The 22,728-nt window shown below is 41.2% G+C and overlaps 1 protein-coding gene across 1 annotated transcript in view; it reads right to left on the bottom strand.

The window, feature by feature from the left end:
* The window catches only part of LOC137294158 (uncharacterized), a 65,444-nt gene extending 55,363 nt beyond the window's left edge, over window positions 1–10,081 (bottom strand). The window contains exon 1 of the mRNA XM_067825146.1: window positions 9,972–10,081. Within this exon, the coding sequence (XP_067681247.1) occupies window positions 9,972–10,029 (58 nt within the window). The 5' untranslated portion in view covers window positions 10,030–10,081. The remainder of the gene's footprint in view (window positions 1–9,971) is intronic.
* Between the last annotated feature and the right edge of the window lie 12,647 nt (window positions 10,082–22,728).

The following is a 22,728-nucleotide window of genomic DNA, read 5'->3' as shown; positions in this document are numbered from 1 at the left end:
CTGACACCCATGGCAACTTTAGGCATTCGAGACACTTTAATGGCAGCTGTATCATTTTAAATTTACAATTATTATACAAATTGTGCTGATAGAACCTGAATAGGAATCGGGTCGAATTTGGAACTGACACCCATGGCAACTTTAGGCATTCGAGACACTTTAATGGCTACCGTATCATTTTAAATTTACAATTATTATACAAATTGTGCTGATAGAACATGAATAGGAATCGGGTCAAATTTGGAACTGAAACCAATGAGCAGCTATTTTGGGGTATTCCTGAGCCCGTTTACTGTCTACCGTATCACAGCCATAAACCAGTACCCATGTTTGAAACTCGTGTGTGAAACTGATCTTTGATCGGTCGCCCACATGGTTCGTAGGATAATTGTGACACTGTGATATGGGTTTAATATTGATTATTAGTTTTATATTTAACGTTTGGCCGTTTCATGTCACACGATGTTCGAACATGAATACACAGAACTCCTCAGTGCATTTAATCCGATTTGACGAGTTAACTCGTTAACCGATACGATGCACTAACGTCTAACACAGCTCCGGAAGGTTATCAACTGATCGAAATGTTTTGCGAATTAAATGACACCATCGACTAGCTTATTGTTTCCAAACGGAAGGGTTACATGTTGTCCAAATAGATGAGAATTGATTTTCACCGTAATCATTATTGAAACATTTAATTTGAAATAAATCTTCAAGCGGTAATACGCCCTTTAGAAATGCACTTTATCTTCTTACGTTAACGTGATCAACGTCAACGGACACTTACTGTTGCCATTTAAACGTTAAGCGTTGACCTTTCAGTCAAAACAGACCAGCGTCACAATGTATGCGGCACTAAAAAAACGTCCAATCTAGGCATAAATACTGCATCTGGGCCATTATCTTGTTCTTCTCACGTGATGAATGTGCCCATAGCGTGCCGGTGTGCCTCTGTTAGCAAGGCAAACAAGAGAGTGAAAACCACGTAATAGTGTTTGTGTGACAGCCAGAGCTTAATTGGATTTGACGCAATTGTCTTGACATAAATCTACCTATCAACCCCAGCTGTGCTTCACGTGTGACTTTGTTTCTTTAAAATCAGATTTTACCATTGAAATTTCCATACAAAAATGGGAATTTTGTACATATATATAATAAAATTTAGGATTGAATGAAACTGCCTTAATCAGAATGTTGACATTTTCAGAAAAGTCACCAAGACTGATACTTTCAGGATTAGACAATCGCTTATACATTTAATTAAGTAATGGTTATGTAATGGTAAACAGGTTATAAGGATGCACTGTATAACGTTTCCCACTTGAATGCTGTCACTATGAGTATATGTACTAACACTGATTACTTAAACTAAACCCCGTGAAGATCCGAGCTAGAAAAGATCTTCAGTAACCCATGCTTGTCGTACCGCATGCTTGTCGTAAGAGGCGACTACCGCGATCGAGTGGTCAGGCTCTCTGACTTGGTTTACACATGTCATCGTATCCCAGTTGTGTGTATGATCGATGCTCAAGCTGTTGATCACTGGATTGTCTGGTGCAGATTCAATCATTTACAGACCACCGCCATATAGCAGTGATAGTGTTATGTGCGGCGTTAAACTAATGTCACTCACTCACTCACTCACTAAAACTGTGTAAGACTAGATGAGGCCTATCCCGTTGAAGTTAGGCCTTTTCGTGTTATAAACCAGAAACATGCAAGTGTCTAGCAGCACAGCGTCTGACAAATGGAAAAATTATGATTCATGTGACAACACCTCAAACTGGTCACAATCATGTACAAAACAATTTCAATACGTTTGCAGAGTCACGGACAAAAAACAGTCCCCATGGAAGTAAGTCCTTTGTGATTTGGGAAAAAAACGTTTGAAATTCTTTCCTAGATCTGTGGACTTACTACAAGAAACCATAGTGGCAGCAACAGGGAATTGGTCGAGACCGTTATAAATATTCATAGATTTTAAATCTGTCTGGACAACAAGCTAACGATTAGAGCTGTTAATGCTGAGCAAACCTGCGCTCGTGCTGTCCAGGTCCATTGCAATGTATCGCATAAAGTAAATATTAACATTGCTATATTACAGTTGCTCCTGAAACCTGAATCGCTTGTCTTCATCTCCCATGTGCCGTTCTGGTCTCTGTCTGAACACCATATATGTAGAGTATCTCTGTACAGTCTACAGTCTCATATCATCTGGCTCCCCATTTAACAAAGAGCTGGTTTTGTCAACAATTACAGTCGAATTCTGTCAATTTGTCAGTCCCAGTTTGGTGACTTTCCTGGCTTTCGTCGTTAATTACCCGTGGTCCATTCGTAAACGTTTCATAGTTATTTTTACCTTTACGGCAACGGAATCCGCTTCATCTTTTGTTGGCGTTAAATAAGTAGCGGCGAGGTAGCCTAGTGGTTAAAGCTTTCGCTCGTCACGAAAGGTTCAGACTCGAGTTCAGTTCCACACACGGGTATAATGTGTGAAGCCCGTTTTTGCTGTCACCGCCATGACTGTTTGAATATTGCCCAAAGAGGCATACAAATATACTCACTCCTTATTGAAGCAGTGATGCCATTGGGGTTACTCTGAATAGAATTTGTCTCAATAGAGTTACGTAGCTTTGATATAGGTTTTTGTGCTCTGGTGTGTGTTTTCGTGACTTGTAGTGATTGTTGCAGGAGTTCAGACACGAGAGATGACAATTCAGCCTGGTCAAAATCACAATCATCACCTGGTCATTAAGGAAGCTATCAACAATTTCGGATTGACTCATCTGTGAAATCCCAGGAAATTCGCCACCTCCTTCGGTAAATCCACATTATAGTTTATCTGAGTTGACTTGTTTGATGTATTAGTAAAAAAAACTCTACAAAGAATGTTTACACTAAATTAATACCATGGTCATTGTCAACTGATTTTCAAACGATAACCAAAGGGAAGTAACTCTAGAAGTAAGTGAGTGAGGCTGGGTTAGGGAAGTAACTCTTGAAGTGAGTGAGTCTGGGTTTACGCCCAGTGCAAGTAAACCTGGTTTCAGTATTATTCGTTACACCGCTATACTGTTGTCTACCAAACCCCAGTAGAAGAACTTCTGAGCGACCTATGACCGTCCAATAAAATGCGAGACAGACGACCGGAATTACCCAATCAGAAAACAGACACTGTTTAGGGTTCGGGGAAACTTACAAAATTCACCGGTCACTGACACTCAACAAACAAACAAAGATATTTGATCTGCAGTGTATACGCGTCGGGCTTTCTGGTGACATGATTACCACTAGCTAGTATTTCCTATAACCTGACATCCTTGAATATTGACAAAAACGTTATTTTCAGCGACTGCATACTCACTGTTGTGACGTGCTCCATATGCACCACTTGGGAGCGGTCGTACGGGGGAAACTATCATTCGGAATCGTTCGGGTACAAACCCTTTTCAGGTAAAAGTTCAAAAGGTATGCGCGATTGTCAGCTTTCGCGATTTGGTAAGCTGTGTTCTGATTGGTCAGTTGAAAACGTTCGACCTTCCACGAGGGTTTGTAAGACTTATTATAAGCAGCGTAAGGTATAATACTGACCCCAAGTTTACTTCGACTGGCTTTACGCCGCTCTTAGCAATAATCCAGCAATATCAAGGGCGACATCAGAAATGGTCTTCACACTTTTAGTGCCCTTGTCGGGGAATCGAGTCCCGGTCTTCGGCGTGATTGGCGAACGTTTCAACCGCTCTGCTACCCCATCGCCCTAACCCTGGAAGCAATAACAAGACACGCGTCTCCAAGTGGTCGATTTATGTAGCACCTTATGCTCGTACGATACAATTATCTATCTATCTCTCTCTGCGTTTTCTCCGCGCTGTGCCCTTTCTGTGCAGCACCATATAAGGTCTGTATAAGTACTCACTGGCGGTCATCGGCTGATGAAGACGCTGGATCACGCGATCAAATTCCGTCATGCGCAAAGCACTTCATGGTGCATTTACGCATGAGCCAATGTCCTCATAACTGATGAATGTCAAAACGTACGCATTCAATCGTTAACTGAGTGTGAAATCGATCGATTTAGGAGATGCCTAATTCAACAAAAGACGTTACGGGTCGGACCTGTGGGTCATTATGAAATGCATAAAATAGATATGGCGCGGATCTGCATTATGAATTCGAAAAGAGTTCTGGCGTAAAATGTGTCAGTTGGGTCAACATAGAGAGCAATGAGTCTGCATCGGGTGTATTGGGTCAACATAGAGAGCAACCAGTCTGCATCGGGTGTATTGGGTCAACATAGTGAGCAACCAGTCTGCATCGGGTGTATTGGGTCAATATAGAGAGCAACGAGTCTGCATCGGGTGTATTGGGTCAACATAGAGAGCAACCAGTCTGCATCGGGTGTATTGGGTCAACATAGAGAGCAACCAGTCTGCATCGGGTGTATTGGGTCAACATAGAGAGCAACCAGTCTGCATCGGGTGTATTGGGTCAACATAGAGAGCAACCAGTCTGCATCGGGTGTATTGGGTCAACATAGAGAGCAATGAGTCTGCATCGGGTGTATTGGGTCAACATAGAGAGCAACCAGTCTGCATCGGGCGTATTGGGTCAACGTAGAGAGCAACGAGTCTGCATCGGGTGTACTGGGTCAATAAAGAGAGCAACGAGTTCGCGTCGGGCGTATTGCGTCAACATAGAGAGCAACGAGTCTGCATCGGGCGTACTGGGTCAACATAGAGAGCACCGAGTCTGCATCGGGCGTATTGGGCTAACTGTGAGAGCAACAAGTTTACATCGGGCGTATTGCGTCAACACAGAGAGCAACGAGTTCGTGTCGTGGGTATTGGGTCAACATAGAGAGCAACGAGTCCGTGTCGGGCGTATTAGGTCCACATGGAGAACAACGAGTCTGTTTGGGTCAACGCATGGAACAACAAGCTTTTTAAGAGAGAGATGGAGCCACAGAAAGAGGCATACAGAGGGGCAGCTACTATTGGCCAAAAAGTGGTCAGAACAGTGGAAACTGATGACTCTACGCCATAATGTACTGTCGATCAATATCGAACAGTTATGCACATATACATTTTTCAGCAGTGAGTATATATGCGCTGTATGTGGCACCTGGGTAATGGGTGAGCGGGAAGAATAAAGACATTTAAAATCAAAGTGGATTGTCTAATCCCAGAGAACGTATCCCCACTGGTTACCTGGGGTAAGAAGGGGCACATTTATACGTGGAAACATGTGGATAGTACATCCTCATGTAAACAGTGAATTGTGTTTTCGTCGCCTTTACCAATATTCAAGCACTGTTATGGCAGGGAACATCAGAAACGCTCAGTCTTCACACATTGTACCGATGTGGGGAATCGAACCACTATGCACTCCAGCACTACGGTGTAAACATACCACTAGAGCCAAACACGGGGCAAGCTAGGTCTGTGAATTGACAAACACGAGAAACGAATCATCTTTTCAAAACAAAAGGTAAACTTTTAAAACCAACTGATATAAACGTGAAACAAATTGGAAATTGCCAGGATGCCGAGTGCGTAATCAACACAATCTGTAACTGTAAACTGTAAAAACAGGTTCATTAAAAGACGGCATCACCATCATAAAGTGAGCAAAATTCCTTTGGGAGCTGTTGAGATGCAACGTCATACTGACAAAATTGATCAAGCCAGTTTAATGACCTCACAAATATGATATCTCATAATTGTGGTGAATCAGGTGTGATGAATGGCTATTAAGAATTTCAGAAAGAAAGCTGTTCAATATACATTAGGAATTATTCGTTTCTCCGCCTTCATTTTATAGCCGTGGGACTTAGTGGTGCAATTATGAATACTGCTCCACACTCTGAAACAAAATGAAGTAACACTATCTTTAGGGACGACGGAATACGTGCAGGGAAAATTAGCTCAGGCACAACTGAGAAGTCGTATAAGAAAGCTAGAGTTCGTTATTATTACACCGCAGATTAGATGTGCGGAAGCTTGGAAAAAATGAACTCTGAAATTCTAAGAGACAAAGGGAAAGACATTATACCATTATCTCTTAGTGACACGTGACTTGAGATGAAACGACATCTCTACACAATCAAATGGTGAAAGTCATAATATTTACATGAAACTTGCGAGTATGAGAGTGGCGTCGTTCAGAAGCCTTGTAATTATAAGGCAATAACTGTTTGGGCCATTTCGACACCAGTCGCACTTGTGCTTGGAATGTCAGCGTCGATGACGTCATGCCCAAATGCCAAATGAATTTGAATTTAATTTTGCTTGTAAAGTACATGTAACTTCATTTGTATGATCGATCTGAATGGAGGATTCTACTTCAAAAGAATGTTTACCAAAAATGGAGATGATACATCTGAGACTGTAGGTTATCCTTCGTTGCAGTTGTCTATTCCCTATGCACTCAGTCTGCAGAGCAAACAACTCCTGTCGTCTGTAGTCGTCTTTGTTCGCCCGTCCCATGAGCGTATCGCTGACCCTTTTCAACGTTAAATACCATGAGCGTTGAATAAAACGGACATGAAGCTTATGTAACCCTTGGCTATGTGTATTTAGATATTGATCACTCAGCGATATGATGTATTGCTTGTCTCCAAGATAGATACACGCAGTCTCGACGTGATATGGTTAGTTTGACTTAAGACAATAAAATTACAAGCTTCGGTGGCTACTTTACTGATGACTGGTTCGGGAAGTCAGGTGTATAATTATGTCCCTCCCTGTCTGTCTCTCCCCCCTCTCTCTCATCTCTCTCTCTATGTTCTCTGCCCCTTCCCATTCTTTGTTGCCCCTTCTCTCTCCATCTGTCTGCCTCTTTTCCTCGGTCTCTCTCTTTCTCTCTCTCTCTCTCATTCACTGTATGTCAACGTACCCCCACACATTTTCAAATGGCTTGTTACTCACCCTCACAGATTCACACAAACAAGACACCCATACTTTTAGACAAATTCAAATCATCAAATTAGCAACAACATACAGCGCATACATATAGTATAAGTGTATATTAGTAGGTTGTAAATAACGTTCTGATATTTATTTCAATCAGAAATGTATCCGTGTTGCTAAAGTAGCATGACGATGAAAGAGATTCGCTAATTGTTAACAACTGGAATATACAGGATTTACCTGTGATGGAGAATGGGTCGTGTGTGACGGTACAGTGACAGAAAAATGTCCACATTAGATGACGTTCCTCTGGACAATACATCATCATAGTGTGTTTCGCACATGCGACACCAGCCCAGAGACCAAAAACTGTGAAAATTGCCTTTGATACAGTCCCTGGAGAATGCTGCCTCCAAGCAGGAGGAGGTGACCACATGATTGATCACAGAGACTAAAGCTCATAATGAACCTCGGAATCATAATGTAGTTACATACTACTCAATGCCACTTACATCTCCATAACATTATTTCAATTATTTGTGATTCATGGCATTTATATCTCAAACTGTTTTATCAAAATGCGGAGGTTTCGATGTTAATGTCATATTAAGTTCCATCTGTCTTCGTCTGGTAATTACGGAACAACGCTCAGATTGTTTCCTTCAGATATTCATTTGATACATGGAGATAGTTAAACTTTATTCTGGACAAGTGATTGATCGACTGAGTGAGTGAATGACCAACCGTGTATGTATTTCACGGCAATCTGAAATTTGTCTATTCTGTTCCAGGCAAAGCTATGGCTTACACAATACGCCGTTGTCTGTATTTATACACTATTCATTTATACACATGCATGCTAGCTTTAACTTACCTAACACGTGAATGTCGCTTTCTGATTGGCTAAGCGCTTTTCTATTATTTAAAATGTACCCCGCTTACAGGCGATGTATTACTTTCAACGTACACCTTTGGGAATTCCGAACTCTTCTGGTGCTTCATGGTATTACTTCTTTGTCTCGTATACCATTGAATCACGCATGAAGCACGGAAATTACCGATGTTTTGCGATTGAAAATCGATAAAAGGGAGATAACTCTAAATCTGTTTACCTTGTGTTGTCTGCAAAATGGCGATTCGCCTCGCATGCAACAGAAGTGCTTCAAACAGTTCAAAATTAAAATTCAGGTGTTCGGTAAGATACATACGTTGTTCACCGGCCCCTCGAGCCCAGGGTACATGAGCCCATGGCCCCCTCGTGACCAGTGAACAACTTCGTTCCAATGCCTATGTAGTCATCAGATAGTATCATGGATGCAGTTGACAAGGTTCTATCTCAATTTGATGTAAAGCAGGAAACATGATCTTGCAGTCACTGAAATTTGTCATGAATAATGAGTTGGATCTCAGTCTTCTAGGTGGTTGTTCACAACATGCTTTATCAAATTGTTTCGATAATTCGAACACTCATTAATCCCAGCACTCTGAGAAAACAGCAGACCAGAGAAAACATACGGAATCAGGTGGTCAGATTTATACTTAGCTGATATCAACCTATCCCAATAGTATATGCTGATGCTCAGATAACACTGATAGTAACCAGATTGTCTAGCCCAGATTCAATTACTTACAAAGACTGGTCATATTGCAGGAATGGTGCCAAGCGCGGCTTTAAATAATAAACAAAGGTAACCCTTGTGATTTCTCGTACGAAAGATCTGAATATCGACAGGAATGGTGCAACAAACAAACGCCAGTCCTTGTCATGTCACATAAGAGAGCCTTTAATAGCGGCAGATCCCATTTGGGTAAAATATCAAATGATAATGTGCCATTTGCAGACATTCTCCGATTTGTTTTCTTCAATTTGGAGCTTCCTTAGTAACAACACCCGTAACTGAGACGTCTGTGATTATGTCCCCCATTCCACGTGTTATTTCTGCAATATCGTCTCTGCGATGTAAAATTTCAGCTCTCTCAAAGCTTGCGACATAGCCTCACATATCTCATCTCGAATTAACAACGCCGACTTGACATTATGTTATCACAACACATCCATTTCAACTCCGTTTAAATATATTTAACGTCAGTGTAATGTCAGCCTGCTGCGGTCACAGGCCGCACTGCACAGCAAACTGTAAAACTGCACAATTTCAGCCCTTGAAATAAAAAGCTGTTTGATATTTTGTCAAGAGCTTATCAAAACGCAAAGTTAAAAACGTTATGTTTTATGTTGAGAGCACGAACTGAAAAACTGCTCAATTTCAACCTTGATATTCAAAGCTGTTCAAAATTTTGATAAGTGCTTATCAAAACCAAAATTTAAAATATTTTTTTTTATGCGGAGGGCAAGCTATGATCATGATTAATAAATAATTACGGAAAGAGCAAAATTATTTTAAATAGGAATGTGTATAATTAACATGTGGTTTTCATTACGTGTACTGCTCTTGTTTGTTGATAATACGCTCCTAAAAGCAACATGAGGAATTAATTACCGTATAACATAGGAATGCAATACACACCTACAACATATCAGCATAGGATTGGCTAACATACTGATTTAACCTTTGGTGTATATAAACTCATAGTATTGCCACGACCTATTTCGTCCGAGATCGGAGAGATCGACATCGGTGTTTGGCTTAAACAAAGCTTTAAGGCATATATCAAATCCAGATGCAACACACGATAACTGAATATTAACAATAATTCATATAAAATATGTTTTATTGGTAATATCAAAATTTAATATATTGTAATTATAGAAATGTCCTATTCGAGATTGTGTTCATTTCATAAAATCGCACGATTTTGAAATGATTGTAATTTGAAAGCATAGTTATAGCTTAATTCTTATCTGCAGTACGCTGGATATGGACGTCAGGTGGTTTGCAGTTTCCTACAAGAAACACCTCACAAACAGCTGAGACGAACTAATATGTAGCATATTTACTTAAAACCACAATCTATTCCCGTTACCTTAAATCGATAAGGAGCCACGTGCTCTCCGTGTAATTGTGCTGTAGTGTGTAAACGTATAAATATATATACACCTACCTTGCGACCGAATCAGCACCACCAGACCAACCAAGATCACAAAAGCTCGCCTCCCCATACCGAAGGCATCACCCGTCTCTATGGGATGTTAGTGGAGGCAGTCGGCCTCACTTGGACCAGTCCAAATTCATTTAGAGGGTAACTGGGTTAGCGACAATCGGAAGCTCACTGCTTCTTATTCCACTGACAACTATCTCTTGGAAATCGAATTAAAATGGGCGGCACAATGGAATTGGCGAAATATAAAAGCAATCGATTTCGCCATCACCAGTAGACAAGAATAATTGTTGTTTTGAATTGATTTGTTATTGTTTTTACCCAGCCTTCTCGACCTGTGAAGTTGACGCGGACTTCACAGTCGAGTCGTGTAGATTGTGTTTTACCATTTCAGCAAATTGCGTTTTCATGGGACATTTTATGCAGAACTCGGCGTTCTCCGTCCAGTTACATGCCGGCGTACATGCCATAGATCTCTCTTATCGCTCTCAGGTGATATATTAGCTCATAACAACCGGGGTTGTTATCCAGGAAGGACATTTTCACCACCTAACGCCGCAAGGAGCTGTTCCCCAGGCCATAGCTCTGTCTGGCCTGTTCTGACTTGATAAGCCAGACTATGACAGTGATCACTGGGAGTGTGTAAGGTCAACGCCATGTCCACTGTTTTTCAGTGTCATGACGCGTATATTTTCTGTTTACGTTGGCCACATTTGTTGGTGTGTCACTGTCAGGACCCGCTGACGGGACAAATACGTTTTCATAACAATGTATCAGTCTCTTGAAATTGTAGTTGTTGTCAGTGCTATCAGCCAACATAACAATACCAAAATCACAAAAATAGCAGTCAGGATCATTTGAAGAATTCTGTAGCAATCCTTACCGATTCTATCGAAAGAAAAGTGCAAGTGCTATAAAATTAGAAACAATACGATTCAGGACAACGCATACAAGCATAAATGCATTTACACATGTCGAAAATATGTGACACGGAATAAATTGGTTTTCTTCTTCTTCTTCTTCTTCTTTAAAAAGCTAGAAAAGGAATCCAGATTGAAAAAATGACAAACCTTACCTTTTGCGTTTGAGCTTATTAGTGCTTAGGGTCGCTCTCAACATGGCGAGCATGAACTAACGTTCATTCCAAACAATCCAGTTGCATACAGGTCAAGTAGGGCATTGCGTCGCTAACAGCGATTTCATTCCAATAGACAACTGCAATGTCATGTTTGTTAAGAGTGCCTCTTCTTCGAGTAAATGTGCAAGGGGAAACATGCGTATGACATCCTCCTTTCGTTAGAGCAATACCCGTTACCACTGTTTCATCTCTACGGAATACAGTTCAACGGATGACAATTGAAGACTGTGATGCCAACCTCGAGTTATTTCTGTATGAATGAGAGTTTCATAGTTTAATGCAAATATTTCCAGGATGTGTTTCATTAATGCAAATTCTGTGCATTTAAAAAAATCATACTTGTAAAAGGTTATACAAAACGGAGGCAAACAGACAATAGTCGCATATATAAAGTGTCCCTGCAACCTATATCATCCACGAACCATAAACGGGGCATATATCAGATTCGAACATTCTACTCGCGGATCCGGGTACACCAGGTGTCAGGGCTTCACGTGGACAAAAGAGGCGCTTCAATCCAGTGAGACCTATTCTTCAGACAATCTCATGATTGACTCGAGTAGGATCTAATCTACTTAAGAGATTGTGTAAACCTCTGGGGCCAGGGGTGTCTGCAAGCGATGTGGCACTGAAAACGGTACTGTATAACAATTCCTGCAATTAATGATGCTGTATGTATTCGACGTACACTAGGTGCATTCATGATGCCATCAATTACATATGAACGCATGACTGCTTACAGTACACTGCGATTATTTTGTTGAAATGTAGACTGTGTGGGCCAGTGAGACTAGGCTTGTGGTCAGAATGATAGCGAACGCTTCTCACGGGCACTATAAATCACCCTGGCATTTTGAGTTTTAGGTATTTTGTGCGTCTCTTGTGGTGACAATTTATGGGTGTTCCTATTGGCTAAACTTCTTTGAGAGATAAGATAAGGCCTTCAGGTTGTACAATTAATTGTTCTTTCGAGTGTAAGCATGTTCTCAACTGTCTTTGAATTATCCGAAGTATACAGTGATCTCTCTCAATACCTCAGAATCTCGAACAGGAAGTTCCCTTGTACTGCATGTTAGATGTAAATAGACTGCAGCCTGGCTGTAGGTTCCTTACGGTTGCAGGTGACACACGACGTGAGTGAGTGAGTGAGTGAGTGAGTTTAGTTTTACGCCGCACTCTGAAATATTCCGGCTGTAAGGCGGCGGTCTGTAAATAATCGAGTCTGGACCAGACAATCCAGTGATCAACAGCATGAGCATCGATCTGCGCAATTGGGAACCGATGACATGTGTCAACCAGGTCAGCGAGCCTGACCACCCGATTGCGTTAGTCGCCTCTTACGACAAGCATAGTCGCATTTTATGGCAAGCATGGTTTGCTCACACGATGCGGAGAGACGGTCATGCTATGGAACAATTTGTAGTTATTGGAGCGTTAGTGTGGTGTCAGTGTGTTCTTAGTCCAAGTGATCTGAATGTCATTATTTGTTGAGTGCGGCGTTGATCTGAGCAGCATATTGTGTTGAGTGCGGCTATGATCTGAACGACATACTGCGGTGAGCGCGTTGATCTGAACGGTATGTTGTAGTGAGTTCGTGACCCGAGCATCATGTGTTTAGTCCGGTGATCTGAACGGCATTCTGTGGTGAGTTCGTTGATCTGAACGGCATTCTGTGGTGAGTTCGTTGATCTGAACGGCATTCTGTGGTGTGTCCGCTGTATTGAACGGAATTCTGTGGTAAGTCCGTTGCCCTGAACGGCATGCTGTGCTGAGTCCGTTGATCTTGCATAGTGTGGCGAGTCCCATGACTTGGGCAGCATACTGTGGTGTTTACGGGTTTCATAACATTCTACAGCCGCCGTCGATGTGGGAAGACAAGGGCTTTAGACCCATTCACTAACGCACAATGCACCGATCCAAGCTTCCAACTGTTTCTTAAAATACATCAAGTAATTACATCTCTGTTCGTGTTAAACAGGTCAGAAATATCCTCTAAGATTGATCAGCATTGTTTAATGATGAAGCTTCGGAATATACCCGAATAAACCTTTCATGACTTCAGGTACACGTCAACGTATTTAAACTGGCTGTGGTAATCCAGCAGCTGTACATCGATACGCAAGGATTCCTGCCACGACACCCACCATTCAATTCCCATCACAATATCCGTTCCTGTACTACACATCCCTGGTTACCACGTTGTCTCCCACACCACGCGGTCCCTACGCTAAAACACGAACAATCATCACCGTGGGGACGCCACCTGATGACGCCCGAGTTGACCTTGACCAGGATCCCATCCGGAACGTCCTAGCTTCCACATGTCGACTGCCAAGCTAGAGCGACACAAGACGTTGTCATCTCCTTTCAATTATGCAATGAACATAACAATCCCTGCTCTTTCACCATAAATCCCAGTGTAATTGGCAGCTGTTTCAATTTTCAGCTGACCTTCTTGGAAAACGCCAATGAAGTTCTTATTGGTTAGGTCACTATTTGAACGTTCTTTGTACCTCCAAATGGCACACATTTAAACCGAAGAAGTAGGAACTATAGACTGCAGTTTAGTGTTGCGTTTCAAAAATCGTTTTATTTCAAATGCAATGGAGCGTTAATGCAATGAATAATAACTAAACTGCCGTAATTGTACAATTGTTGTGCATATGGATGGCATAAAGTTGTCTTCAATTTTATTATGATTTTCCATTTTATGCACAGTATATGCATATTTCCTGCATATTGTGAATGCAAGTTATCACGGAACGGCTTCTGAGATAGGGGTGTCACTGAAGAAGAATTAAGGAGTAATAGGAGCCATGGCATACCGGATATTACGAAACAGAGATAAAAATATCTTACAAGGCAATCGGCAAGATTTTGCAGACTGCGTGTTTTTCCAACTGTAATCACATAGTCATTCAACGCTCCTGAACTCGTTCCACAAAGTGAGAGAGTGAGTTTACATGTACGCCGCACTCAGCAATCGTCGCATAGTTAATCCTGTCATCCACCATGTCATCGCGTCTGACGACCCGATAGTCTCTATCATGCGTTACCGAAAATCAGTTCTACCACGAGTCTTCACGGGTCGATCCACAAAGCGTTCCTAGGGATAAGGCATTCGTAATCCTGTAATAAACTATATAGTTACGACTTCTCGTAACGTTACGAACTCTTTGTGGATCAGGGCCCGTTCCTGAAAGTGATCGTAGCGCTACGAAAGTCGTACGTCTATGTTATAGTATGAGTGTTACGATCACCTTAGGGTTACGATCGTTTTAAAGAACGAGGCCCAGGACCCTGGCCTCAGGAGAAGTCAGCACTTCGAGGCTACCCATGTGATATGTTTCGTGAACAATCATATACGGTCAGATACATCAGAATCCTAGATTGTACTAAAGATTGGAATCCTACACTTCGAGATAATACAGGTACTTCACGAGCGAGATTTAGTTTTACGCCGCTTTTAGCAATATTCCAGCAATATCACGGCAGGGGACACCAGAAAATGGGCTTCACACATTGTACCCATGTGGAGAATCGAACCCGGGTGTCCGGCATGACGAGTGAACGCTTTAACCACTAGGCTACCCTACCGTCCCTGGTACTGCACAAAAAAAGTTATTTGACTTACGACAGTGAACAGGTACTTCCTTAACTAGGAAATCCTGTAAAAGGTGGGTAGAAAAGGATTACTAGAAACAAGGGATATAAGATATTGCACCCCTGCAAATAAGTTTAGCTTAGTAAAAAAGGCAGTTCAACATTAAAATCCCTCGTCAATTACTTGCGACACCAAATGTTCACCACTCAACAGTTCGACCAGCATGGATCTCACTATGTCTGCCGATCGTTTTGAATCAAATTTCTTTAAACCCTCGACCCGATGTCGAAGAGACACGTAGGAAAATTCGTCTGGGCCCCTAAATGCCCCAGGGAAATAGCTAGAACCGTGTTTGCTTACATAGGGAAATCACGAGAAGCAAGCTATCTACGAAACCGTATTTGGATTGAATGGACCAGAGATCTTGACCTACCTAAGTGTAACAAACTCACTTACAAACAGGTATGTTCTAATCGTAAAGCGGGAGAAATTGTCACTTCATGAAAAGATTCTACAGAGTACATATATCAACTGCGTAGAGCTCAATCTTGCTAAAACAAGTTCAATACGCGAATAATCTGGACTACTGAAACTAGGCAACCTAAACTTTAGGTCAAAGAGACGAAACTGCACTAATGAAGGAATTAAATCCAAATTATCAAATAAATTTGGGTATCGTACCTTTAGTTTCAATGAAAAGTTTCTATTAGTTTCTATGACGATATGCCGAATGTGTGTGAGAAAAATAGAATGTTATCCCAAAGTCGCAGCCTCTCGTGCGATCTCATTGGTCCCCAGAGGTGTTTTGGTTTTATTTTCGAATTCGAGTTTGATATGAGAGTTAATAAAATGGGTGTTATGTCGTGGAAATCAGGCAGGATGTGTGGGGAAATGTATAATTGAGAGGAACGTGTGCATAGTTTCGAATGTCACCGAATTCGTAGCGTACATTTCAGCCTGAAATCGGAACGAGTCGATGTCGGCACGACAATCCAATATGGCAGCTGCTGTTCCTTTACTCTATTAATACATATGAGGTGCATGTAGATCTATGGTGTATGTTTAACTTACAGTGCGATATCGGGTTCCTGTCATGAATTTCTAACACTTATCTATCCGGATGCATAGCTGTGCCGAGATGTGCTCCGCAGGGATGGAGCTTCGGGCCTTGAACCGAAAGGAGCCATGTTTTCAGACCGGTGACAAAGGTGCAGACAACGTGCAGAGGGATATACGGCATATACATGTATATTAGACTGCAAGACCTATTTCACTACTGCTAGTGCTTTAACAATATACAGTATATAGCTGTGCTTTTTCCTTTACTTTTGTGAATGTTTGCGCACAACTGTGTGCATTTTCATACATCGTAAACGTCTATTTATGCATGGTTATTTGCGCGCGTGCGCACAATTGTAGGTATGTAGACACATAATTGTTTAAATGCTCACAATTGGTTGGATATCGGGACAATTTGTACAAATGATAAGTCATCTGTTGGTCTATGGGGACGGTGGGGTAGCCCGATGGTTAAAGGGATCACTTGTCAACCAGGTTCAATTCCTCTCAAGGGTACACTGTGTGAAGTCCTTATCTGGTGTCCCTCGATGCGATGTTGCTGGACTATTACAAGAACGGCTACGGTGATTCATTCAAACATTGTTTTTCGTCTTGGAGCTCTGAAGAGTCTAATATTCTTGTGAAATGTGTGATGCATTTGATTATCGTAGCTACATGCGTCTTTGACGATTCATGCATCAGCTTGGCTCAACACCAGTAGAATGACAGGTCTTTATTTTTGCAAACATGCGTGCACTGGGACGTAAGTGTGTCGCTCGGTTGTCTTTGAATATCATAACAGCTACAGTGATCCCTCGGAAATGCTTGACAGTCTGAAAAGAAGGATCTGCAGCACTTCATGTTTGACCGAATGACATGGCTCTTACAGCTTGTGATTTGACTCGTTTTATTTGTTCCCAGACAATGTGTTCCCAGACGATTAATGCATGCCCTTGTTCACAAAGGACCCATGTCACTTTTGGCTTCAATGGGATAGTGTGATCGGAGCGTAACTCTGGAGTGTTGTGTAGTTTGGTGTAAAATCCTGCAAACACTGTGTTATCACAGCATTGTTAATAAATTGTTGGAGTATAAAATTGTGACTTCACTTTGATTTGAAGACATGTTGTTATCATTGTTATCATGCGAAGTGCCTCATGGAGTCTTTTAGTATCATCCGACACGAAGTGATTTACAATACACGACAGACATGTCAATATCGTCTTCGTCACAAAGTCATGACAATACACGACAGGCAAGTCAGTGTCGTCTCCGTCACGATGTCATGACATAATGATTATACAACAGGCATGTCAATATCGTCTCCGTCACGAAGTCATGACAATACACGACAGGCAAGTCAGTATCGTCTCTGTCACGATGTCATGACATAATGATTATACAACAGGCATGTCAATATCGTCTCCGTCACGAAGTCATGACAATACACGACAGGCAAGTCAGTATCGTCTCTGTCACGATGTCATGACATAATGATTATACAACAGGCATGTCAATATCGTCTCCGTCACGAAGTCATGACAATACACGACAGGCATGTCAATATCGTCTCCGTCACGAAGTCATGAGAATATACGACAATCCAGACAGTGTGCAATAGTTACTGTACATGTCAGCGCTAATTTATAGCGTCCCTTTACACCAATTGGAATTAGTTTTGGGGACACTCAAGACTATGCATTATTTTACACTGAAATGCGTTACTTCTTTGTTTGTTTGTCTATTTGCAGGGAACAGACTATTTCTCAGTTGAGAATAATACTCCAGACATATGTGTGGCTGGTCGCGTTCCGTGAGGGATTACAATTAACGTCAGTTGAATTCACATCTATATTACTTTCAAGGCAGCATTATTTATATGCTTCAAAAACGTCAGTCAAGACTCCCAACCGCCACCTACCATTCTGGAAAGGTTAAATCATACTTCAAAAGACCGTCCAATATTCTCTGATGCAAAAATCGATACACGTATCGTGTTTAACAGCCTAATATCTTGCCGGTAATCAAACACCACCATAATCTGATGGCAATGTTTGATATCAAGGCGATAGACCGTTGTTTCTCACGGAAGAAACATACATAGCAATTAAGTTCCGTCTTATGCGTTTCGTCTGATTGATTAAAACGAATTGTTTGATTAACAATTCAAGTCTGTGTTTTGAAAATAGAACACACTGATCTTCTGATCTAGAGAGCAATGTGAATTCGTATATATTCCACACAATATATTAATGTTTGAAACAGCCTTAGGGGTCCCCGGGTTATGAAGCTCTGCAGCAATTACTTAGGTATACCGTTTGAAGAATGGCAAGAATGGTGGACTTACGTTATACAATTGACTTTCCAACTATTTCAATATGGGAAGATGTCACACTGGATATTAGGCTGCATTGCATGGGATGTGATGTTTTGTTTACCTATCCAAGTTTCTTCAGAAATGACATTTAAATAATTTAGAAGTCAATCATTAAAAGTATGTTCTACTTGTTTTTCTTATTAAACTTCACATTACAAAACGTGTGTCGCATGTCTTTGAGTGTATTTGTGCCGTAAATGGGGCAGAATATAGTCGCTCTTTTGCCATCGACTGTTTTTTTACTAATTCATAGTGATTCAGAAACACGTGCTCACGTCACCGTTGCAGTCGTACAATCGAGCCTGTCGTCATCGGCAATTCTTCATGAAATGAAAAGGGTTGGATGCTCTTTTTCAGTTAATTGCAAGAAACACACAAACACACATCGCAGAAAATAAAACCATTCTCAATAAAGAATCAGTTATACAACTCCCCGTGGGATTCCCGATGTGATATTGTGAGATCCGCCTCCTGCAGAATCAGAGTGAGTTTATCATATAATTGTTAGTTGATACAGTATGTCAATCCAATACACTTCTGCATATATATGGATATATGGCTATACTTCCCCAGGTCCCTTCCCCCTTCCATGCTCTCTCTCTCTCTCTCTCTCTCTCTCACACACACACACACACACACACACACACACACACACTTTCACAAGCACACACACACATGCATCCATGCATCCATGCATCCATCCATCCATGCATCCATCCATCCATCCATACATACATACATACATACATACATACATACATACATACATACATACATACATACATACATACATACATACATACATACATACATACGTACATACATACATACGCGACATGACAAAGTGGATGCCTTGTTCAAACGAAATATCATAATTCAGGAACAGAAACTGGCTTTATATTGACTAATGATATAACAATACAGTGACATCGTCTTCACTTGGGGATTTTACTGTTCGAAGAACAGAACAGACAGAGTTAACTCCCTTAGAACAGTGGTCCAGAAACAAATACACAGCAGTTAACGTAGACATCGCGTAAACGTGTGCAACAGCATACTTGAAAAATGTCATTTCTATATCAAACAGAACAGGTTAGTATCAGCATGAAATAAGAAGCAAGGTCTTCTACAAAGTCGCAAGAGGCCTTGATTCCCCAAATTCTTCAGATGGCTCTGTCAAAGATTTCTATTTTTACAGTCGATGTGATTGGTTGTTTTATTGGCAGTGCATCTTCTGCAATGCTTCCAATGAGCTTCCCTCTGAGAATCAGCTCATTCCAATCAGCCACTTCCTGGATAAAACCTGGCTTAACAACATCAAAGGCGCGAGCAGATGACCTTCTCAATCATTTCCTTTTGAGAACTGACGCAATGTTTTATTTCCTGAAAGAAATACATCGGAATTTCAAATGCACCCTGGAACACTGATGGGGATGCTAAGAGTTGTGCTGTTAGGCACAGAGTAGGAGGCGGAAGTCGAAGGGAAATGGGTCTCAACTGTATCGATTTGAATGAGAATAAAAACTTTAGTCTTTTCAAGGAAAGCAGAGAATAACAAAAGAGATCATCTCAATTAGCAAGTCAATCATATGAACACGTCCACTGTCCTTAATGACGAAATCTATGGTGTTCCCGTAAATTCAATAGTGTTTCTTGGTTCACAGATCACCAGACCGTAACAATCAATAACATAGAGAAATATGCAATTCTCATTAAAGAAAGTTGTTTTTTTGTAACTAAGTTTAAACACTCTACATTATATCACAAACCAGTTTTTCCACGGACAACCAATTCAATAGCCTATGAACAAAAAAACCTACAGGTACCCATATGTACCTTTTGAATTTGAGAGGCGTTGGGGTAGCTTAATAGTTAAAGCCTTCGCTCGTCAAGCCGAATTCCCAAGTTCGATTCCCCACATTGGTACTATATGTGAAGCCCACTGTAGTAATGCTAAAAGCGGCGTGTAGTCACTGGAGAGATGGCATTACAAATGGTATGTCTGCCTTTATGGCATGACAGGGTATTATACAGGCGTGTAAATGTGCTTGGAATGCCCAGTCCATCATTATAACGATGTGAATGATAGATTCAACAGTGAATCGGCAATAACTTCACAAACACGTCAACCGTAGTGTTGCAATGTTTTAGTACGCATACGGTTTCATGTGGAAAGGGAAAGCAATTGAATTAAAACGACGTACTGAATTTCAAGAACGGGAAGTAAGTGTATTTTTAAAATGCAGAACGTCTTCTACAAAGTCTCACCGAGTACGAGCTCAAACTGATTCAGATCTGAGATAATGGCAGTTGAAAATACAAAACAGCGGGTACGCAGTCACCAAGTGAAAGAATATTAATGCATGATAAACTATCATTAAAATGCCACTGTATGGCAGCGTTGAATTTCTAATTTCGGGTGAAACGCTTTAATCCCGTCTTAAAACGTCCATGTGATTGCGCTAATCAAGAACGTTTATTGGTGCTGGAGTAACATCGTGGTTAAAGAGTTGGCTCATCTCGTCCAAGACCCGTTTTTTCCCCACCTGAGTACAATGAGTAAAACCACTACTAGTGTCCGCCTCTGTAATAATGCTGGGATATTGCTAAAAGCGACTTCAAGCTTAACTCTCATAATGTCTTACCTGTGAAGACCCTGGTTAGAGTTGATCCTCAAGAACGCCAGCGTGTATGAGACAACTAATGGAATCGGGTGGTCACGATCGGTGACTTTGTCATCGTTGCTCTGCTGGTGGATCGATGCCAATAATAGCCAGAATGAGGTCACCAGGCTGTGGTCAAAGAGCTGGAGGATTATTGAGTGTGGCATGAACAAATACACCATGCCCTTTTACAAATGTACCGATGTTTCAACGGTCATTGTTTGTTTTCAGACTTTACTATTAGGGTTCGGTTCTACAGAGATGTAAGCATGATGTTGTCTAAAAACTTCATGAAATGGTCCAAAATATGTTTAGTTGGTGATTTAGTAGAACGTCCATATTACATATCACTTGGTCAATTTATGATACGTTGACAGAGGAACGCAGTAATTTTACTGGTTACTGACTGTGATTATGTCATCAGTTGTTCTTACCAATCCAAAGTTTAATAGACTATAGTTTCCAAGGGAGGCAATATTGCTCCACGCATTGACTGGGTTACCTGTATATCCCAATAATTATTAGATATATGGACATGACATGTGGTTTTAAAACAATATCTTTAGGAGTGAGAAGCAACGACTGAATCCGTGATTTTCAGGTTTGAGAAGGTTCATCCAAGATATGACGTTTGGATCTGGAATGCCATGGCAAGATATTGACATTTTATCTATGAAGGACGTCAGCAGTGGCAAGAGCTGTGTATTGTGTTTTTTATCGGAAGAAGGTGACGTTGGGAATTTGATGGATGTCCCCATTTGCTGTCAGATTCCTCTACCTTTGATAGTCATTATGACTAACCTGTATTGTCACTATCACTACCTTTATGATCATTGTCACTTTCTTTTATAGTCACTGTCACTACCTTTTGTAGCTATTATCATTACCTTTTACAGCCATTGTCACTGGGGGTGGTGGTTAAAACGTTCGCACGTCACGCCGACGCGGGGCTGATTACAGGTTAAGGCATTTATACGTCATGCTGAAGACCCAGGTTCGATTCCCCACATGGGTACAATGTGTGAAACCCATTTACGGTGTCCTTAGCCGTGATATTGCTGGAATATTGCTAAAAGCGGCGTAAATCTAAACTCACTGACTCACTCACTGTCACCACATTTTATAGTCATTGTCGCTGTACATTGAATTTTCGGGACCATTTTGATTTAATGTATCTTTAAATAACATATTGGTATGGCGTTGGTTAAAATGTTGTATAACGCGTCAGTCGTTTAATATGCGTTTGTGCACTACATGAGCCGCGGCCGAACACGTGACGAACATGACTGTTTTATTCAAAAAACATTGCATGAAAGAACGAAATAAAGTTCTCGTTATCTCTTCTCAAATCGAATTCGTTTTTACAAGTGTGTATCTGTACACGTCACTCTGCTGTATAATGATCGCCTGAGAATTTTATGATAAAAGAGTGAGATCTTTGTTGTGATGGTATTCCGGTGAATTGGTGTACACTGGTGGTCCTGTGCATAGAGCTCAGGTCATAAATCAGATAAAGTTAAGCAGCGTCTAACTTGCAGAGTCCTTGGACGGGTGACCTTGTTTAGCAGCTTGACTGCTGGGAGTTTCTAAGACTTCACAACGAAGCACAAGTGAGTTTGTTAAAAGTTGCCTCTGTAAACTCAGCCGAAAATGGGCACCCGGTGGGATATGTCATGCTGCTATGAAATTTCTAGGGCTTCCGGGGTCATAATCATCAGATTCTAGCGCTTTGAGAATGCCACCCTGTAGTGTAGAATTCAGCGTATTACAAATGCCCTTATTATTATTATCGTCTTGGATTGTGGTGAAAAATCATATGATGAACTTGGAATGAAATTCACATCTGTGCACAAGCAGGGCATGAAAAACGTATAAGCACCAGTATATCAATATGCACATTTATGTTATCCGTTCAAACG

The sequence above is a fragment of the Haliotis asinina genome, chromosome 1 (genome assembly GCF_037392515.1).
Source record: "Haliotis asinina isolate JCU_RB_2024 chromosome 1, JCU_Hal_asi_v2, whole genome shotgun sequence".
Classification (NCBI taxonomy): domain Eukaryota; kingdom Metazoa; phylum Mollusca; class Gastropoda; order Lepetellida; family Haliotidae; genus Haliotis; species Haliotis asinina.
Note: the sequence above shows the minus strand (reverse complement) of the source record. Positions and strands in the feature narration are given on the sequence as shown.